Consider the following 18,118-nt stretch of genomic DNA (forward strand, 5'->3'; position numbering starts at 1 on the left):
GGGGACCGGACAAAGGACAGGACCACCACAAGTCTGTGGGTGCAGGGAAGTACAGTGCTGCCAGAGTATCAGGACAGGCCAGACATGTTCTCAGGCCTACATCCTCCTGGGGAAGATGCGGAACCTCTAAGACAGGAAGCCCCAGCTCCCAAGCTGCGTCCTCTCCAGCCAGGCAGCTCCGTGGGCCTGGGAGGCTGGGCAGGCCAGGCAGCTACCCCAAGCAGCATGGGCCCCGTGGGAGCAGACACGTCCATCTGCAGGGTCCCCAGCCTGGCGCTCAATCACTCTGCATTATTAATAGATGATGACTAACCGCCTGCTGCCGCAGAGCCAGGACCAGGCGGGCAGGAGGGAATCCCAGGGGAGGGCACACAGCAGGGCCTGCAGGCACACACTCACGGGCGAGGCGAGGCACAAAGGGCCAGCCTCAGCTCCTTCCCTGCTCCCATCCATCCCAGCCCCACAGCCCGCCTCCTAAGAGCCCTCGCAGGCTCAAAAACACAGTCACACAGCCCTCAGCTCATATCAGCGTTTACACTTGTAGAATCACCAGGAGAGTCTCAAACACACAGTACCGTCTCCCACCAACACCCCCTAAATGTCACACCAACATTTACACACAGTTGCACCCACACACCAACACACACCAGCTGCGTTTACACAGACACCCACACCAACGCTCACCAGGCCTGAGCCCAACCCAAACAGAGGAGCTCAGCAACAAGTACCCCGACTTCACCCCGCTGGGCCTCCTCCTCTCACCCCCTCAATGGGGAAGGGAACCAACCCCAGTCAGAGGCCATGCGGGACAGGCAGTGGGGGGGCAGAGAGGGGACAGGAGATGGAGGGGAAGAAAGACAGTGTGAGACACAGTGTTAGTCAGAGCGGCAGAGCGGTGGGAAAACTGGACACTGTCCCTGGTGGGGGGAAAAGACCATTCATGCCATGCAAGATGTGGGGGAGCCAGAACCAAGACCCCTCAAGGCTGGGAAGTGAGGCAGGAGATGCTGTCCCTTCTCAGGGAACCAGCCTGGGGCAGCCCCTAAATTGGCGTGAACAGTGATGTGAAGGAGCTCTGCATCCCCCAAGGTCCCCTCCCCACCTGTGACCTGTGGAGCCCATGGCCCCCAGAGGCCTCACCCCCAGCCCCCTCCCCCAGCTCGAGGGGCCTGTCCAGGAGCTGACATTGAGCAGAGCGTAGCATGTCATGGGATGGTGTTTTCCATGGATTTTCAGGAGACCAAGAAAGAAACTAAATCAGAGAAAAGAAACAAGGGGTGGGGCAGGGGAGAAAAGGAACAAAAGAAAGCAAGAGAAATAAGCAGCCTGGCATCGGGGCTGGTCTAACCAGAGCCGATGAACATGGGGTCTGCCCCAGGTCTCTCTGGCCAGGAATCTGAATTCAGAAATTAAGGGAGGAGGTTAGGGCAGGGACAGGCCAAATTCCTTGATTTCCATTTGTCTTTTGGATTTGCGTTTGGACAAAAAAAGGCAAGAAAAGGGAAAGAGGAAAACTCAAAGAGAGAGAAGCAAAATCTAGAGATTGTCCAGGACGCAGAAAACGATTGGAAGAGCAAAACAACCAAAACCAAACGGGGAAAGGAAACAAAAGAGGGAGAATCGAACAGTTAAAAAAACCCACGGCAAACCAAACGGTAAGACAATTAGAGTGATATCTACCAGATAATGCAGTTTGTTTACCATAGCGTGTCCAATGCCTGCGTGCTTCACCGGAGATATGGGGGAGGGGGTGGGGGGGTCAAAAAAAAAAAAAAAACAAGAACAACAAAGACAACAACAAAAGAACAGAACGAAAGAAAAGAAAAAGAAAATGACCAACTGTGAAACTCAAGGAAGGAGGAAAAATATATATCCATATATATTTGGTTGTCTGTTCAGACCCTCCCACCTTAAGTTCAGCTGAAGTGTTTTGTTTAAAAAAAATTAAATTATAATGGGAGGGAGAAATAAAACACACACAGAAATTAAATCCCTTCTCCCGATCCCCCCCCAACCCCAGCCCTGGAGTCCCTTCCCCCCATCCCCTCCCAGAAGAGCCGGCTGCAGAGAAGGGGAACAGTTAAAGACCTTGGTTAGTAGAGAAGGAAACAACAAAAGAACTAGACCAAGAAAGCAAAGACTTAAAGATGGCGACATTCCGCAGATGAGACAGAAAGGTTAGTTCGGTTTTTCACTCATACCTTGCCCCACCTGTCCCTGCCCATCCCTTGGTCCCCCCAGGGTTATAAGCGTGTTAGTAACACACACAGAGCTGGCAAAGGGGTTTTCCAACAGAGGGTGAGAGAGGGAAGGCAGGGGGTTAAGAAGCAGACCCAATTATGCAGTATTAGTAAGTCCTGTGGGCTGAGATGTTAGGGAGTTGAGGGGAAGGCAGGAAGGGGAATAGGGGTGTGAGAAAGGCATGGGCTATTGACTCTCAGGTAATGAACACAGGGGTATGTTGGCTAACTGGTCGACCAGATGGCTTTCCAGAGAACTGCCTAAAGAGCAAGTTGGTGCTGGCCAACTGGCTGACCAGTGACCATGTTGAGTTAATGGGTTAACTGGTTGGTGATGGGCCAGTTGGCTGTCAGACTGGGAGAAGAATGGTCAAGGCCCCCAGAGAATCCCAGGACTGGCTTAAATGAGAGGCAATTTCACTTGGAGCAAAAGGGAAGGGGTTGCCAAGGAGTAAAGGAGGAAATATGGGTGTCTGCTTTTCCTGGGGATGGAAGATAGCAAATAGACCCAGGGAGTCATGGTACAGGGAAGGGCAGCTCTTTATATTTTTTTCCTGTTTCTCTTCCTTCAGAAAGGAAGAGAGAGCAAGTCACCACCAGAATAGGGGAAAGGAAACTTTGCCCTCCATGGGCTGGCAGAGGGCTCACTCTCACATCATACCTCATCCCAAACCCTCCTCCCCTCACCCACTCTCCCACCCAGAGCTCCTAAATTAATCCTAATTTGACTTTTCAGAGCCCACACTGCCCCCAAATTTTCCTTGGTTCTTCAATCATTCCACCCTATTTTCTTATGCCCCTTTGGGCAGCTGTTTCTCCCACAATGAAGTACTCCCCCCGCTCTCCACCATCATTCATGCAAGTCTGTGCAATCAGTCAGGCTTTCCCAGCAGCCCACCCTCCTTCCCCACACCCACAGACCTTCAAGCATCCACTCCCCACAGCCAGCACCAGAAATCCACTCCCCCCACATACCACAAAATAAGAAGGAACACAAAGACCCACCTCCCTCTAAAATCCCTCACTCCTCTCTAAACTAGAAGCCAGTTTCTTTTACCCCAGACTCTAGAAGCCCCACCCCCATGCAGCTCTATGTTCATTTCCTCTCCTCATGGTCAAAGACGGCAGCAAGAACCACCTTCAAAATTTCCCTTTGAGGAGGAGGTGTCAACGGGGCTGAGGCAGCTTCACCTAGTGTGACAGAGATGTTGGGACACTACTGTTTGATGTCCATCAAATACTAAACTGCAAGCCCAAGATGTGACTGTGAGAAGGAAAGGTCTTCTGGGGACAGACCCATTAGTTAGAGAGCTGTTATAACCAGTGGGCACAGGACTAATTCAGTAAGACAATTAATAAGGGTCTTGTATAATTAAAAATAACAGAATTCAATATTTAGCAGCTAGAGTGCCGAGTGACCAATATTAATTATTAGTGATGCAGAAGCAGTTTACCTAGCAGGAAGACAAAAAGTCTAACACATGGTACAAAGACTGGTCCTATCGGCCAGTAGGACTGTTGGGAAATGAACAGGCCAACTACTCAGGGCGAGGAAACATTAGCTTCATGACAGCTAAACCCATGGCACCAAAAAAGGTGCAAGTTTGCTGATACCACTGCACTAGTCAAACAAGACAAGGGAAAAAGAGGCATTGCAGGTAAAAGTCCAACTACCACTCTTTTGAAGTTAGAACTGGCTGTAGAAACTAAAATAAGGAAAAACCAGTTTTCAACTTTCACGGACAACTTCATTTTTAACAAATAGAAGAGTGAATTAAGAAACAAGACTGAGAGGGAAGAGCTGTGCGTTCAAAGCCTGGGCCTCCCACTGATGTGTCAAGAGATCCAGGCTTCCTCTGATAAACAGTGACATTGCAGTGGATGAGACAGGACCCCTCTAGATCTAGAGAGTACAGATCCAGAACTCGGTGGTCATGCCCGAGGGGGCAACTGTGGCCAGACACTAGAGTGGAGGCTCCAGCGGAACCCAGCTTGCGCCCATGATGCAGCAGCCCACACCTTTCCAAATGCTGGGATCTGGAGAGCTGGGGCTTCAGACTAACAACTGGGAAAGGAAGGCTTTGCCCCAGCCACAAAAGCAGCTAGAGGGCCCCTGGAGGACAGGAGCACATGGAGGACCATGCGTGATGAGGGAGGAGGACATCAATCACAGAGGAAAGAGGTCAGTGATTACAGCAAGTATAACTTACCACAACCAAGGGCCTTTGGACAAAACCTTGCCCCATCTCTACCTTGAAGTCTCGGCGTAGCTCCAGCCCCTCAAGAAAGCCAAGAAGGGGTTTATACACACAAATCACAACAATCTGGATGAAGGTAATCTCTACGGAGCAAGAAAAATCAGGACAAAGAAAAGAAGACTCAGATAAGACGGGCCCACTTTTTCAAGAGACAGCAGAACATTGAAATGGTTCAAGACATGGGAACATCCAAGAATGGCAGGACCAAAAGGCAAGTGACAGGCCCTTTAGCACTGCACAACAAGGACGACAGCCAGGCCCTCCCGGGAGGCAGAGGAATGAAGTCAGACAGACTCTCACCCTCCCACTCCCACAGGATAGCCTTGGGCCAGCTCTTCAACTTGCTTTTTCCTCGTTGGTGAATGGAAGTATCTCCCACTTCACAGGATTGTTAGAAAAATTAGATGAGATACAAAAAAGAAACGAGACCCTAGAACTTGGGGGCCTATGAAGGAGAGATGTGAGGGTGCGATCTGAGCAGTGCTGTAAGAAAGGAACAGGTCCTGATGAAACTCCAAAGAGAGGGCGGGAGCATAAAGGAAGGAGTTTTTCCCAGAGGACAACAGTAGTTCCCGGCTCACACGAAATAATTAGATCTGCTAATCTGTCCAAAACCTCACCAACTGGCTTCAAGGAAGAGCCTTGGGAACCAGCAAAACCACCAGAAAAACAAATAAAAACACTCAGTTTCTGGTATGAAGCCCTCAAGGGGAACCTCCCTGGTGGCCCAGTGGTTAAGAATCTGCCTTCCATTGCAGGGGACACAGGCTGGATCGCTGGTCAGGGAACTGGGATCCCACATGCCCAGGAGCAACTAAGCCCGCGCGGCAACTCCTGGGACCACACGCCACAACTAGAGAGTCCGTGCGCCGCAACTAAGACCCGACGCAGACTAAAAAGAGCATTCAAGGAGCTCACCACCTAGAAATAGAGAAAAGAGATGAACACAAATTAACCCCACAGATAAGAGTGTGGTGACAGGGCCAGAATACAGCAAAAAGGGAGACTGACCGGGCCAGGGCAGGGAATGGCAGTGGAGGCGGCTCAAGGAAAGCCTTACAAAGCTGGTGAGATGGACTGGAAACCCCACAACTAACGGTAAAGGCGGCAGCGAGCCCACGATGCTCACGTGTGCCAAGCCCGGGGCGTCACCTCAGTCACTCCTCAAAGGCCCCTCTCACCTCACACAGGTTAGATAACTTGCTTCAAGTCACTCAATGACTTGAACCCGGTCAGTCCAACTCAAACCCCAGTTCTAGGGTTTCACCCGGCAGAAAGGAGGGTGAATGGTGGTGTCCTCAGGGAGCACTATGGGAATGAAGCGGGCAGCTCAGGAAGCCGGTGCAGACAGGGCGTGCCCAGCAGCACAGTTAGGCCCTAAGGCAGGGTGTGTGACAGGCTGAGAGACCCGGAGGCCAAGCCGTAAGGCAGGGGAGGGAGTCCCAAGTGCCTGCCAGACCCCATCCTTGGAGGACTCCCTCCTTGGGGTCCAGGGGGCCTCCATACGAGGCATGGCCTCAAAGGAGCTGGGTGGGAGGAAGCTCCACATGATACTTCAAGGGCCAGCTTGTCTCCAGAGCTGGTGCTGGTTAGCTGGCCAGAGATGAAGTGCGTTGGCACTTGGCATGTGTGGTGGGGGAGGCACACCAGTGTGGGAGGAGAGTGTGCCCAAGATTAAAAATAGGCCTCAGGGACTTCCCTGGTCGTCCAGTGGATAACAGGCCACACTCCCAATGCAAGGGGCCCAGGTTTGATCCTTGGTCAGAGAACTAGATCCCACACACTGCAGCTAAGCCCGAGCACCACACACTCTAGAACTTGCCCTACACAGCTAGAGAAGCTGGCAGAGACCCAGCATAACCAAAAAAAAAGAGGCCCCAGGGAATCCTCAGATGGAATCATTCTTGGCAAGATCACCCAGGAGACACCACTGGGCATAGAGTCGTCAAGCCTGGATGCAGGGGGAAAGCAGAGCAAAGGCAGGGTGTGGTCTCAGTCATGCTCCCTCTGGCCCTGACTGTTCTAAGAGGTGCTGGATGATTCCAGGGGTCACTATCTGGTTCAGGGGAGGTGGGGAGAAATTCTGCCTTCTTCCAGTCATAGGAGCCGGCCTCTTCACCAACACCCAAAGCTGATGAACCAAGAGGAGGAAGGGAGACCCCCTCCATGTAAGTTCTGGGCCAGGCTCTCCCCAGGTGGTGGTCCCCCCATCGTTCTAATCACTTGGGGAAAACTACGTGGACCCCAGTGCCCCCCCAGAGGCTGGGGCAGATGTCATTTCTCACATTACTCCTATCCTTGCTCCTGGCCACTCCTGACCCTACATTATCCCTCAAATCACAAAAGGATCTTTCCAATCCCAGGATGCCACGAAGCCTTGTCTCTGCACTGTTTCTTCTCCTCGGCACTTCCAACACTTGGGGCCAGGTCGTTCTTTGCTGTGGGGCTGTCCTGTGCATTGGGAGATGTTTAGCAGTATCTTGGCCTCTACCCAGTAGCACCCTCCCCAAGATGTGACACCCGAAATGCTTCCAGACATTTCCAGAACCTCCTGGGGGCACCCCCTCCCTCAATTGAGAACCAGGCCCTCAAAAAGCCTGGGGAGGATGGACTTGGCAATGAATCCAGAACACAACCATCCCCCTGATGGTCACAATGACCCAAAAAGGGCTGCAGCTCACACTTAAGGATGCAAACTTGAGTCAAATACATCTCTCCAGAAACCCTTTCTAAAAAGACCTCTCAATCAAAGTCTTGAAGCAGATACCTACTGAGCCCCAAAGGCTTGTGTTTGGGTCAATATGACCTGACTCTGTTCTGAGCCATCTGGTAGAGCCAGCCAGGGGAAGTGGTCTGCATCGGTCCCCAGCTCGGACCCAGAACTCTGTGAGCACCCGAAGGAGGCTACTGTGAGTCACTGTCCATCCTGGTGCTATGGAGGCCAGGCCTCACCACTTCTGGGTGGCTTTCCCACCTTCCCTGGTCACAACCTCTCCCACTTGTCTGTGTCTCTTGAGTTCCTAGAACATTTAAGATTCCTGGCGCTTGTGTGGATTTGCTCTGATCACTTTTAGCAGACTCATCCTGTCTCCTCGAGAGCCAAAGGACTGGGAGGGTGGGACCATGTTTTTTTCCCCTCAGTACCCTGTATAGGACTTCCCAGGTGGCACAGTGCTAAAGAATCCGCCTGCCAGTGCAGGAGACATAGGAGACTGGTGTTCAATCCCTGGGTCAGGAAGATCTCCTGCAGAAGGAAATGGCAACCCACTCCAATATTCTTGCCTGGAAAATCCCATGGATAGAAGACTCGGGCAGGCTGCTGTCCATGGGGCCACAGAAGAGTCAGACATGACTGCGCGACTGAGCACACATCCTGTATAGATGGACAGCGTGTTGGCCAGAGGACACATGGATGAGGACTCCGGGCTCGCAGCGTGTTGCCAGAGGCAGCACCAGGTGACAACACTGGCCCTGGGGAGGGAACAGCAGCAAGAAGGCAACTCCGCCCAGCCCTGCAGTGAACGGTGACAACACAGGACAGCCCTCCAGGCAGGTCAGGGGATGCTGCCGCTCTTCAGAGCTTGAGGAGCACTGAGAACAGGCGCCTGGTGGGAGCCCGACTACAGCAGGGAGCAGCAGCTCCGAAAGAGCAGGTTGTTAGTCACGGTGTCCCAACAGCAAGAGGAAGTCACCGTTGAGGGAGATGCCCCATTAGATCATGACTCAGTGGGTTGAAGAGGAGCAGGTAAGAACAGTGTGAGGTCTGATGGCCTCCGCCCTCCAGGAGCCTTCAGTGGGAGGAAGGAGAGGAGGAGAAGGAAGTTGCCAACGATGGTGAAGAGGAGAGACAACAGAAGTTCATCCACCAAGAAGTTCAGCCAGAACCAGGAAACACAGAAGGTACTGGGTAAGAGAAGAGCTCCAAACCAGCCCAGATGGTGTCTCCCAGGGCTCAGGGGCTCCACAGTCCTGGTTGCACTAAGCCTGCTGGAGTTGAGCTGGGAAAGCATCCCTGCCACCAGCCACGAGAGAAAGCGGTGGACCCAGAGAAGGGACCAGCAGGAGCCTGGCACCCGGGCCCCAGGCACCCAGTGAGTGGAGCAAGGAGTCCGGAGGTGGAGACAGGAGCGATTAAGGATGCACAGAGGCCTCATCTGCTTTCGAAAAAGGCTCTGGTTTGGACCATGCTTGAGGCGGGAACTTCTCAGGGCTGGAAATAAGCTGTGGGGGCTGCTGTCAAGCAGGAGCCTGGCCAGAGAGAGCGCTTCGCCTGCCACAGCCTCCCGGTGCCTTGTGAGAGGTAAGAGCTACTGAGGACAGAGTCAATGCCCAGAAGCATCCGCACTCCTCCAGGGTTGGGGGCGTCTGGGGACGCTGAGGTGAAGAGCCCTGTCCTGACTGCAGGGGCCGCCCCAAGGGTCTCCTGAGCTCCTGCAAGGGCGGGCCTGGAAGCCACAACAAGACAGTCAAGAACCCCTGGGAGAGCCTGCACCCCTTTGGAGGAACAGGACAGGACAGGAGAGAACTGGGGTGCTGCCAGAGGAGAGGCGGGAACAAGCACCTCTCCAGCTGGTTCCCTGCTCACATCTGCTGCCCCGAACCTGCTCTGAGCCCAGCCCCAAAGGCCCCGCCTAAGGGCAGGCCACACCCCACCCCACGTGTCCTAAACTTTCTGCCTTAACTGGACACCTGCCCCTCCAGGGTCCGGCCAGAGTCTCCCCATCCCAGAGCAGCTCCAGGGCCCATCATTCATGTTCTGTCTCACTCCTCCAAGTCCTGAATCACCCTGCTGCCAGTTCACCTGATTTTTCAGCCCCAGCCCTTGAAACCCCAGTCACCAGCACCGACCCTAGCCCAGCCCTTCCTCTTCCCCCAGGCTCTGGCCCTGGACAGCTCTGCAGCCTCCTCCCTAGCGTGGATCCTGGTCCTTGCAGCCTGCCCACTGCGGGCACACTCCTGGCCCCTGTCATCCGACCCAAAACCTAAACATCCTTCAGAACCACACCCTGCCACCCGGCCTGATGCCTGGCCCCACATCCCGGTGGCCTCGCTCCCCACTCCCATTCTGCCCCAGATGCCACTGGCCCCTGGCCATCTTCCTGCTCCCCCTACCTGGCGCAGGTTTCGAGTGACCCGGACATCGTGCCAGGCGTTGTCGTTGAACTTGCCGTTGACGGGTTCCACCAGGGCTTCAAAGGCTCCCGAGCCCAGGTTGATGACGAGCCAGACCGCCCCGGATTTGAGGGACAGGTTGACGTAGTCGGCCGACTTGCCCGTGTGCAGCATCAGCCCATTGCGCTGCAGGGTGCGGAAGGCCAGCGTAATCTCGTCCGTGCTGCTCTGGATCGGGTTGTGTGACAGGTCGTAGCAGAAGAACTCATTGCCTTTGAAGGTCGCCACAAACTCTTCCTTGCCTGGACGCCACCATGGGGAAATGGAAAGGGCTGAGCGGTGTGGGCACTCCAGACCTCCCTCTTCCCCTCCAGCCACCGGGCATAGGTCTAGGGCACCCAGAGCCTCTCGATCCCAACTGCAAGCGGTAGGCTCTCTCCCCACCCCCCGCTGGCCCCCTCCTCTCCAGACCCCGCCATCTTTGCTGTCAGAAGCAGCTTCCTCCACGCCTATCTCCAAGGCAGGAGGCTGCTAAGTGGCTCTCACACTGACAGCTGACAATTAAGCTGCCACAGGGCCAGGTGAAGCAGACAGAAGCAGGCAGTCTCACCGTCTCCCCCCCCACCAGCCCTCCCCCAGCCACTCCCCTTAACAGAAAGATGCGGAAGAGAAACAAGAGGCTGCACCTGAAGTCTTCCTAGAGTGTCCCCCTATGGCGGGGCACCAAGGGTCTCCTGAGTGCAGCCCACCTCCCCTTCCTGCCTCTTTTCCAGTGATGGCCATTCTCACTGCCTGGGAACAATCTCAAGCCTGACCACCTGGGATGGAACTAGTAGCCTGCTTCATAGCACTGAGCAAATGGAGCGAATGGGGTGGGGGGGCAGGGGGAAGACACACGGGAGGGCGATGCAGGTGACAGATGTGCCAGGGAGCAGGGGCGGGGCTTACACAGGAGGCCACTGTGATGGCTGTCACCATCCCTGCCAACTTCCTAGTCCAACCTGAGAGGACAGTGCTGACAGGTCCTAGATGGAGAGCCTCCAAGGGTGGCCAGAGGGCAGGTGTAGGGACCCTGTGTGCCAGGAGATGGCTGGAGGCAAGATACAGGGGCAGACCTGGCTCTTATGTGTGTGTGTGTGTGTGTGTGTGTGTGTACACCCAGCACAAGGCTCCTTTCACTGGCACTCTTTAAACAGAAGTGAAAACAATTGGAAGGGTCTTAGGGGCATTTAGCATTCTACAAATGGGTGACTACGGCTTAGTGGAGGGAAGGTGGGGTCCCAACCCTACACCTTCACAAGCCAGAGCCCACATCCATCAAGGGAAGAAAATGGGCCATGAAGTCAAGGGAGCACAGAGGACCTGGACTCTGACAGCGACTTGCTTCTCCTCCCAGCTGGGCCCACCCATCTCGAAGGGAGGGTGAACAAGACAGCCAGCTGAGGGCCTTCGTGGAGGGCGGAGGTTCTCAGTACAGGTCCCCAGGCCCAGAAAGAAGCAGGGCATTCGGCCCTCAGAAGGCACCTGCCCACAGTATGCCAGGCCCCATCATCAGCACGGCGTGTGGAAGCCAGGACTCTCCGGGTGCACCTCCTGCAGATGTCCCTCCCCTGCACAACAGCCCTGCTCTCCCTCTGGGCAAGCTGCCCACAGACTCAGTCCTCACTGCCTCCGGATGCCAAGGCACCAGCTGCTGCCCCAGAGCCTGGCACGGCACTCGCTGCAGCTGGCGAGGCCCAGTTTCCTGAGGCTGTGGGGCAGTGAGGCTGGTGGGGCACGGGCCACATCGGGACAGCCGGAAGCCCCACTCTGCCCACCTGAGGGCTCCAGCAGAGAGGACCAGAAAACAAAGCGGAGGAGTCAAGGAGAGACAAGGAGGGAAAAGTAAGGAAGAATGGCGATGTGGAGGCGGGCCATGTAGAGAAAGATGGACCATGGGGGACAGAAGGGGTGTGGCGACAGCACCGAGTTGGGAGCAAGAGATGACAGGGAAGCAATCTGGATAAAGACAAGTGCTAACCGGGAGGGGACAGGTAAGGGTGACAGAAGAAGAGGGCCAGCAAGGAAAGGGGGACAGAGACCTCTAGGGAAAGGAAGCCAAGGCCTTGCTGTTTCCATAGCAACCAGGCCTGCTGCCCAGGCACCAGCAGAGCCGGGGGGCTCAAGGACCAGAACAGGGAACATGTTTGACCTTGAGTTTGCTCCACGTCCTAGTCTCTCCCGAAAGCCCGGCCTCCCCTCCCACTCCCTCACCTTCACTGCAGTCAAAGAAAATATTAAAAGGAGAGTCAAACAGAAAGAAAGGAAAGAATAAGGCAACCACGTGGAAAAGTGATTGGAACAGAACAAAAGAGCCTGGTGAAAAGGAGAGCGGCGGGCCTAGAGCCGGACCCCGGCTGCCAAGGCAAAGTGGAGAAATGAGGCCATTCCTCGACTCTTCGGGGCTCCGCTCTGGTCTCCTGGGAGAGGAGCCAGAGTAAACCTGTCCTCCACTGCCTGCCACCGCCAGAGATCTAGCAGGCCAGGGATGGGAAGAGGCTTGGAGCAGCCAGAGGGAACCTGGAAGAATTGGAGGACAGCAACGGAGAAGAGAGGAATAAATGTGAACCAGAAAACACAAGAACGGTGGGAAGGACAGACAGAGACCGCCCTGGAGTGGGGAGGAAGCAGCAGGACCTCTTGGGGTTGGTGGGGATGAGGGGGCGGTCTGTCAGGTAAGGATGTGGGGGTCACCCTGCCCACTGAACCCCCAAGAGCATGAAGGAGATCTGAAAGGAGTGGGACCTGAAACAGCAGGGGGCGCTCGCTCCCATCCCACCGTGTGGACACCCCGGAACTACAACTCCCAGCAGCACCTGAAAATTACGGCTCCTAACCGTCCCTGGCACAGGGAAGGGGTCACTGCTGACATTCGTTTGTCTCCCAGGGTCGGGGAAGTGGAGCCCCACCAGTGTCCCCAGTCAAGCTGGATGTGGCTAGAGACCAGTTGTTGTGGTCCAGGACCTCTAAAGGCCGTGAGGGGCAGAGCAGCCACCTCCTTTTCAGGCCCTGCTCAAAGCCCTCCTCTGGGAAGGTCTCCAGCCCCCTTAGCCCCTCCTTGCTCTCAAGCACTACAGCTGTCTGTTCTGCTCATTTGGCACTTACTGCCTAGTAACATCTTGTACTGCTCCCTTGAGAGGAAGTATGATGTGAAAAAGAAGACCTGGGCACTAATGCTGGCTCTTGCACCAGCTTTGTGACCTTGGCCAAGAGGCAGCAGCTCTAAGGCCCAGCTTCCTCCTCAGGACAAAGGAGCTGATCGTCTGCCTACCTCCCAGGTTGCTGTGGGCATCTAGAAAGAGACTGGCCAGGGTGAAGCTGTAAACCATTCCACAAATAAACGACTCGTGTTACTGGGATGTAACGTTCTATGTGTGTATGTGCTGCCTCTCTCTCCATCAATGAATAAATTAACTCCTCTGCACAAAGTCTGCACTTTGCCTATACTTTGCATGTACCAACACTGTATTGTAGTTATTTGTTAGAACGTCAATGAGCCCCTTGAGAACAGAGCCCATTCACCCATTTAAAATAAATCTGCTGAGCACCCGCCTACATATGTGCCAGGAGCCGTGGAAAGCACCAGGGGTATATGAACAAAAACACCCAATCACTGTCCTCAGGGAGCTCGGTTGAGAGGGGGAGGCAACCAGGTAAAGTGACAGTTACGATGCCGTGTGGCGAGTGATATAATGAATGTGCAGACAAAGGGAACGCCACGCAGAGTCTGGGGTTTGCCGAGGGAACTTGGGGGAGACTTCCACTGCGGGTGGCCTAGCTGCTTTTTCGAGAGTCAGCTGAAAGAGATACCAAATGGCTGGGGAAGAAGGCAGAGATGGCAGAAATCCAGGCCAACAGAACAGCATGTCCTAAAGAACAGGACTTGATAGCCGTAGGGCTTGGCACCCACTGGAGCTCCTTGAGGGTTGCTTCCCTGCCCTGCAAACTTCTTAGGGAAGAGATTCTCTTAAGAGATAGCCTTTGTGCAGGAAAAATAGGGAGCTTGAAACCTACAGCCCTGAGACAGGATAAAGGGCCCCAGGCTGGCCTCAGGGGCATTGGTGAGGTCAGTTTCCTCATCTGTAAACCAAGGGCCACAAGCCCTTCCACCTGGGGGGCGTGAAGGCTCACTGAAGTGACACCTATGTTACATACCTATTAAAAATGCCAATATCTCCACCAGAATCCCCCTGGGCTGACACCGAGCGTGCCGTCAGAATTTGAGGGTTAAATGGGGTGTCGAACCTGCTGCCTAGCCACTATCCCAGGGAAACAGGTACTCTCAAGGCATCCCTGCTCTTTGGCCTAAACAACTGCCACAAGAAGACATCTGTGTTCTAGAAATAGGTCATCAGGACAACGGGGCTTTGGGACAGAGACGAAGCTCTGTGGCCCTTCACGCCAGGGCAGGTACTGCGGGTGCAGGATGGACCTCAGAGCCGGTAGAAGGGGCGAGGCCTCTGTTGACTCTGCTGCCCTCCAGGAATGAAGTTGGCCTGCGGGGGTGGTAAGGGCTGGGCTCTCTGGGGATCGTGGGGTCACTGACCTTTTGACGGCTGGTGCACATCGCTGGCTCCTCCTCTCCCGGCCCCCCCCTCGGAGAACAGTAAGGACCCTACTGGAGAAGCAGAATTGGGGAGTCAGGCACAGGGGGCTAGCCAGGCAGTCCCGCCCCAGCCTTGAGGTGATGGAGGGCCCTTTCCAGGGCAGAGCGCCTGCCTGGAGGTACGCTGGGGGTCGGGGTGTGCTCTGGATACTCATTTGCTTCAGGGCCTCTGGGGAAGGAGCTGGTTGACAAACCAAGAACCACCAGCCCCAGGAACCCCATCAGACTCACAATCACTGATTCCACCCCTTGCCCAAGGCTGGGGAGATTGGGATGGAGGAGCAGAGGCCTCATTGCTGGTTGAGGAGCCCCTTCTGCCCGACAGCCTGCCAACAGGACAGCCCTCTGGTCCTGGGGGCCCTGAACGTCCATGGCCACTCTCAACCCTGACCTGCTGGGCCAGGTTCCTGCTCTTCCACTCGTGCAATAGCTTGACACAGCACCCTCTCTTCCGAAACCACCTCAGTCCCCACACCAAACCCCTTTTCTGTTCTCTGCCCATCCTCAAGGCAAGCCTGGTTCTCCCTCCACACCTGTTCATTTACTACAGTGTGTGTTCTCGAGGTTGCCTTCGTCCACCTCTTGGCCAGTTAGACTGAGGGGCTTCCCAGGGGCAGGGCCATGCCCCGTTTGCTCCTGGTCCTTGCAGGGTGCCCTCAGCAGGGCTGTGCACACCCGCAGGTCCTGCCAGGCCGAGCTCACCGTGGGAGTGGGAAGGCCTTTCTCAGTTAGGACATCTCGCTCCCCGCTGCCCAGTCCCCCAACCCCGGGCCTCCTCTCCGAAGTCCCCGCAGGCACGCGTCACCACATCTGGCACCCAGGCAGCCTTGAGCTCTCCGCCCACCCGTGACTCCCAGTGACGGGACCAGTGACTCCCGTGACCCGACCAGTGACTCCCAGTGACGGGACCAGTGACTCTCAGGCACCACAGCTACCAACAGCCCCTAGGAGGTGGTTCTTGAGGGGAACTCAAGGATGGAGTTTAAAAGTCCCTGTCTGGGCCCTGACTCCAACCCCAATCCCCAGAACTAAAGCTAGAATAACGCCTGAGCTGTGGCCTTTCGGGGGTGGGGTGGGAGGAGGGGGCGGGGGCGGCTTCAGGGGTCCTTCAGGCCTTCATCTATGAAAATGGTAAGCCACAACCGGCATCTCCAGGACCAGGTACTGAGGGGCAAGAAGAATGTGAATCAAATAGCAAGGCCCTGACTACCCACCCGGGACTTCCTCCTTCCACACATTTCTTGTCATAATTTCACATCCCTGAACCAATTCCAGGTCTCTACCACCCCAGGCCTAAATCCATCCCATTCCAGATCTCAGTGTCTCCCCACAGCCCAGCCTGCATCCTGTAGGCCTCTCCTGCCTACAAGCTGAGACTCTCACCCCATCTCTCTGGAAGGTGAGCCCCAACAGAGGACCACCCTGGGCACGGGAGCAGTGCCTGAGGGTCTGGGAGGGAGACAGTGACAGCAAGGTCAGAGCTGGGGGATCGTGGTCAGGACGCCTGGGCTCTGTCTCCAGGTTTGCTGAACACCAGGGCTTTTAAAGACGGTAAGGACTTGGTCGAAGGGAGGCTAAAAATAGCTGAGCAGTCCCAACGGTTCCACCATTAAAGGCTGTGTAATCACTAGCAAGTCACTTCATCTCTCTGGGCTTAAATGTCCTCATCTGTCAAACAGGGTCAGGAGACATCCTCAAGTCACCGGGCGAGGGTGTATGGGCCAGGGTGGGGCAGCAGAGGGGAGCTGTGGAAAGCGGGCATCCCACAGCAGCAGGGTGAGGGGAATGAGGCTGCCTAAAATCCTCTTCCTCCAGCCCATGCTTTTCTCTTTGTATTTGGGTTCACAGAAGAGAAAGAATGATCAGAATGAGTGGAAGGAAATAAAACACCACCATGAGAAAGAAAAAAAAAAAAGCAAGATACACTATCAGGAAAACGCAAAAAAGGTGACTGGAGACAACGGCAGGAGTTCAAACATCTCTTGATGTCAGAAACCAAGGTGGGATGAGGGCGGATGGAGTGAGTCAGGGGAGTTAGGGGAGGGGAGAGCACACATCAGGACCAGCCCCCCAACCCCCACCCCAACACCCAGTAAAATAAAGATATGGCAGAGGAAGGGGGTAGGAAGGCAGGAAGGAGGCGGGGCAGGTGGAGGAGGGGGAAAGGGGTGGGGAGGGGGCGGGGCCAGAAAAATCCAGGCGCAGGTTGGGGGCCATCCAATCCAAACCAAACCAGAATTTCAAACCATACCTTCGCTGTTTAACGTCAGGTGAGCCGGACCTTGGAAAGGGAAAGGAGAGAAAGAAATAGAGGAGAAAAAAAAAAAGAAGAAAAAAGAAAGAAAAGGGGAAAGAAACAAAGAAAACACGAGTCATCAAAATCAGCCAGAGGGGAGAAAAAAGCTTTTGCTGCCACAATTTAAAAACCCTTTTAACTTGTGACAGGCATCGGGGGAAAGCCCCCAGCCCAGAGCTGAGGGAAGGGGCCCCGATGCCAAAACAGAAGGTGGAGGGCACGAGAGGGGGAGAGAGAGAGAGAGAGAAGGGGGCGCCGGAGAAGGGGAGGGGGTACAGGCAGAACCAGAGGGAGGAGGGGGCAGGGAGTTACTGCACAGGGAGAGGAGAGTTTGGTTTCTTTTTTTTTCTTCTTGCCGAAAAAAAAAAGGAAAAGGAGGAGAAGCATGAGGCTGGGAGGACTGCTTTTTCCTTTTTCTTTTTTTCTTTTTTTTTTTCTTCCGGGAGGCGGAGAGAAAAAAAAACAGTCAACGAGAAAAACGATTCGGATGAAGGAGAAAATAAAACACGACACAAAAATCAAAGCCACCTGGAGAGAGAGAGAGTGTCCTGTTAGCATGGGATTGAGCTGGCAAGCGGGATCTCCACCCTCCACCCCATCCCCCGAGCCTGGTAGAGACCAGAGGACTGGGGCGTGAGGAGCCTGGGCCTGGACAGCCTCTCCCACCAAAGGGGGTGGTGGAAAAGCCTCTATCCGGGCCCCATCCCCAAAGCTGCACCCCCCCACAGCCTCGGAATGGGTAGCAGGTACCTTGACACCCAGGTTCTGCGAGAACACTGGGGCTCAGGAGGACAGACAGCAGCAGCAGGTAGGAGGAAGCAGAATCTAAGGGCATGCTGGATCAGGAGGGGGGTCTTGGGACTTCTCTGGTGGTCCAGTGGCTAAAACGCCACACTTCTGCTGCAGGGGGCCCCAGGTAGTTGGGAAACTAAAATCCCACATGCCCTGGGGCGTGGCCAAAAAATTGAATAAAGAATGGGGGTCTGGGACCTTCCATGGGGAGGCCTAGGGAGGCTAGGCCAGCACCCTTGGACAGCAAAGACAAAAGAGGATAGCCAAGAACCCCGGGAGGGAGCTCCCCGAAAGGTCAACACACCTCATTGAAAACTATTTTATGAAAAAAAAAAACCTATTCTATGGATCCTCTTTCTCCGGCCAGGTCCCCTCTGAGGCGACCAAAAACTGAATTTTGGAAATGGGAAACACCAGCCCTACATCCAAGACTGAGAGCAAGATTGGTTGGGGTTTTTTTCAGAGTCGCCTTGGTCCCTTGAGAGAGCCTTGTCAGCTCTGATTTGGGGGACCCCTCAGCCTCGGGGGGAGAGATTCTGGCCCACTCGACCAGTACCCCAGTCCCTGAAAGGCACCAGTCAAGGAAAACTCCCCTCCAGAGAGGCTAGCAGCACCAGGTCCCACAGCTGAGCTGAGACCCCGGGGCTCCCCCAGACAACCAGTCAGCCCCACCAACCTCCGCCCTCACCTCCCCACCCCTGCACCTGCCGGGTCTGGCCAAGAGAGTGGGGAAGGAACGGCCCTGCAGCACCGCATCGCCCTTGGAAACCAACCT

General features: G+C 55.0%; 1 protein-coding gene across 17 annotated transcripts in view; it reads right to left on the minus strand.

Moving 5' to 3' along the window:
• NRXN2 (neurexin 2) overlaps window positions 1–18,118 on the minus strand; it is a 110,178-nt gene that overhangs the window by 65,728 nt on the left and 26,332 nt on the right. For 7 of the 17 annotated variants that reach the window (XM_043452212.1, XM_043452202.1, XM_043452194.1 and 4 more), the window contains exons 4-7: window positions 16,507–16,536; window positions 14,196–14,267; window positions 9,611–9,912; window positions 1,702–1,725 (exon numbers count right to left, since the gene is read on the minus strand). In XM_043452212.1, the coding sequence (XP_043308147.1) occupies window positions 1,702–1,725; window positions 9,611–9,912; window positions 14,196–14,267; window positions 16,507–16,536 (428 nt within the window). The remainder of the gene's footprint in view (window positions 1–1,701; window positions 1,726–9,610; window positions 9,913–14,195; window positions 14,268–16,506; window positions 16,537–18,118) is intronic. The other 10 variants (XM_043452211.1, XM_043452198.1, XM_043452201.1 and 7 more) reach the window with 5 other exon arrangements.

Source organism: Cervus canadensis, chromosome 29 (genome assembly GCF_019320065.1).
Source record: "Cervus canadensis isolate Bull #8, Minnesota chromosome 29, ASM1932006v1, whole genome shotgun sequence".
Taxonomy (NCBI): Eukaryota; Metazoa; Chordata; class Mammalia; order Artiodactyla; family Cervidae; genus Cervus; species Cervus canadensis.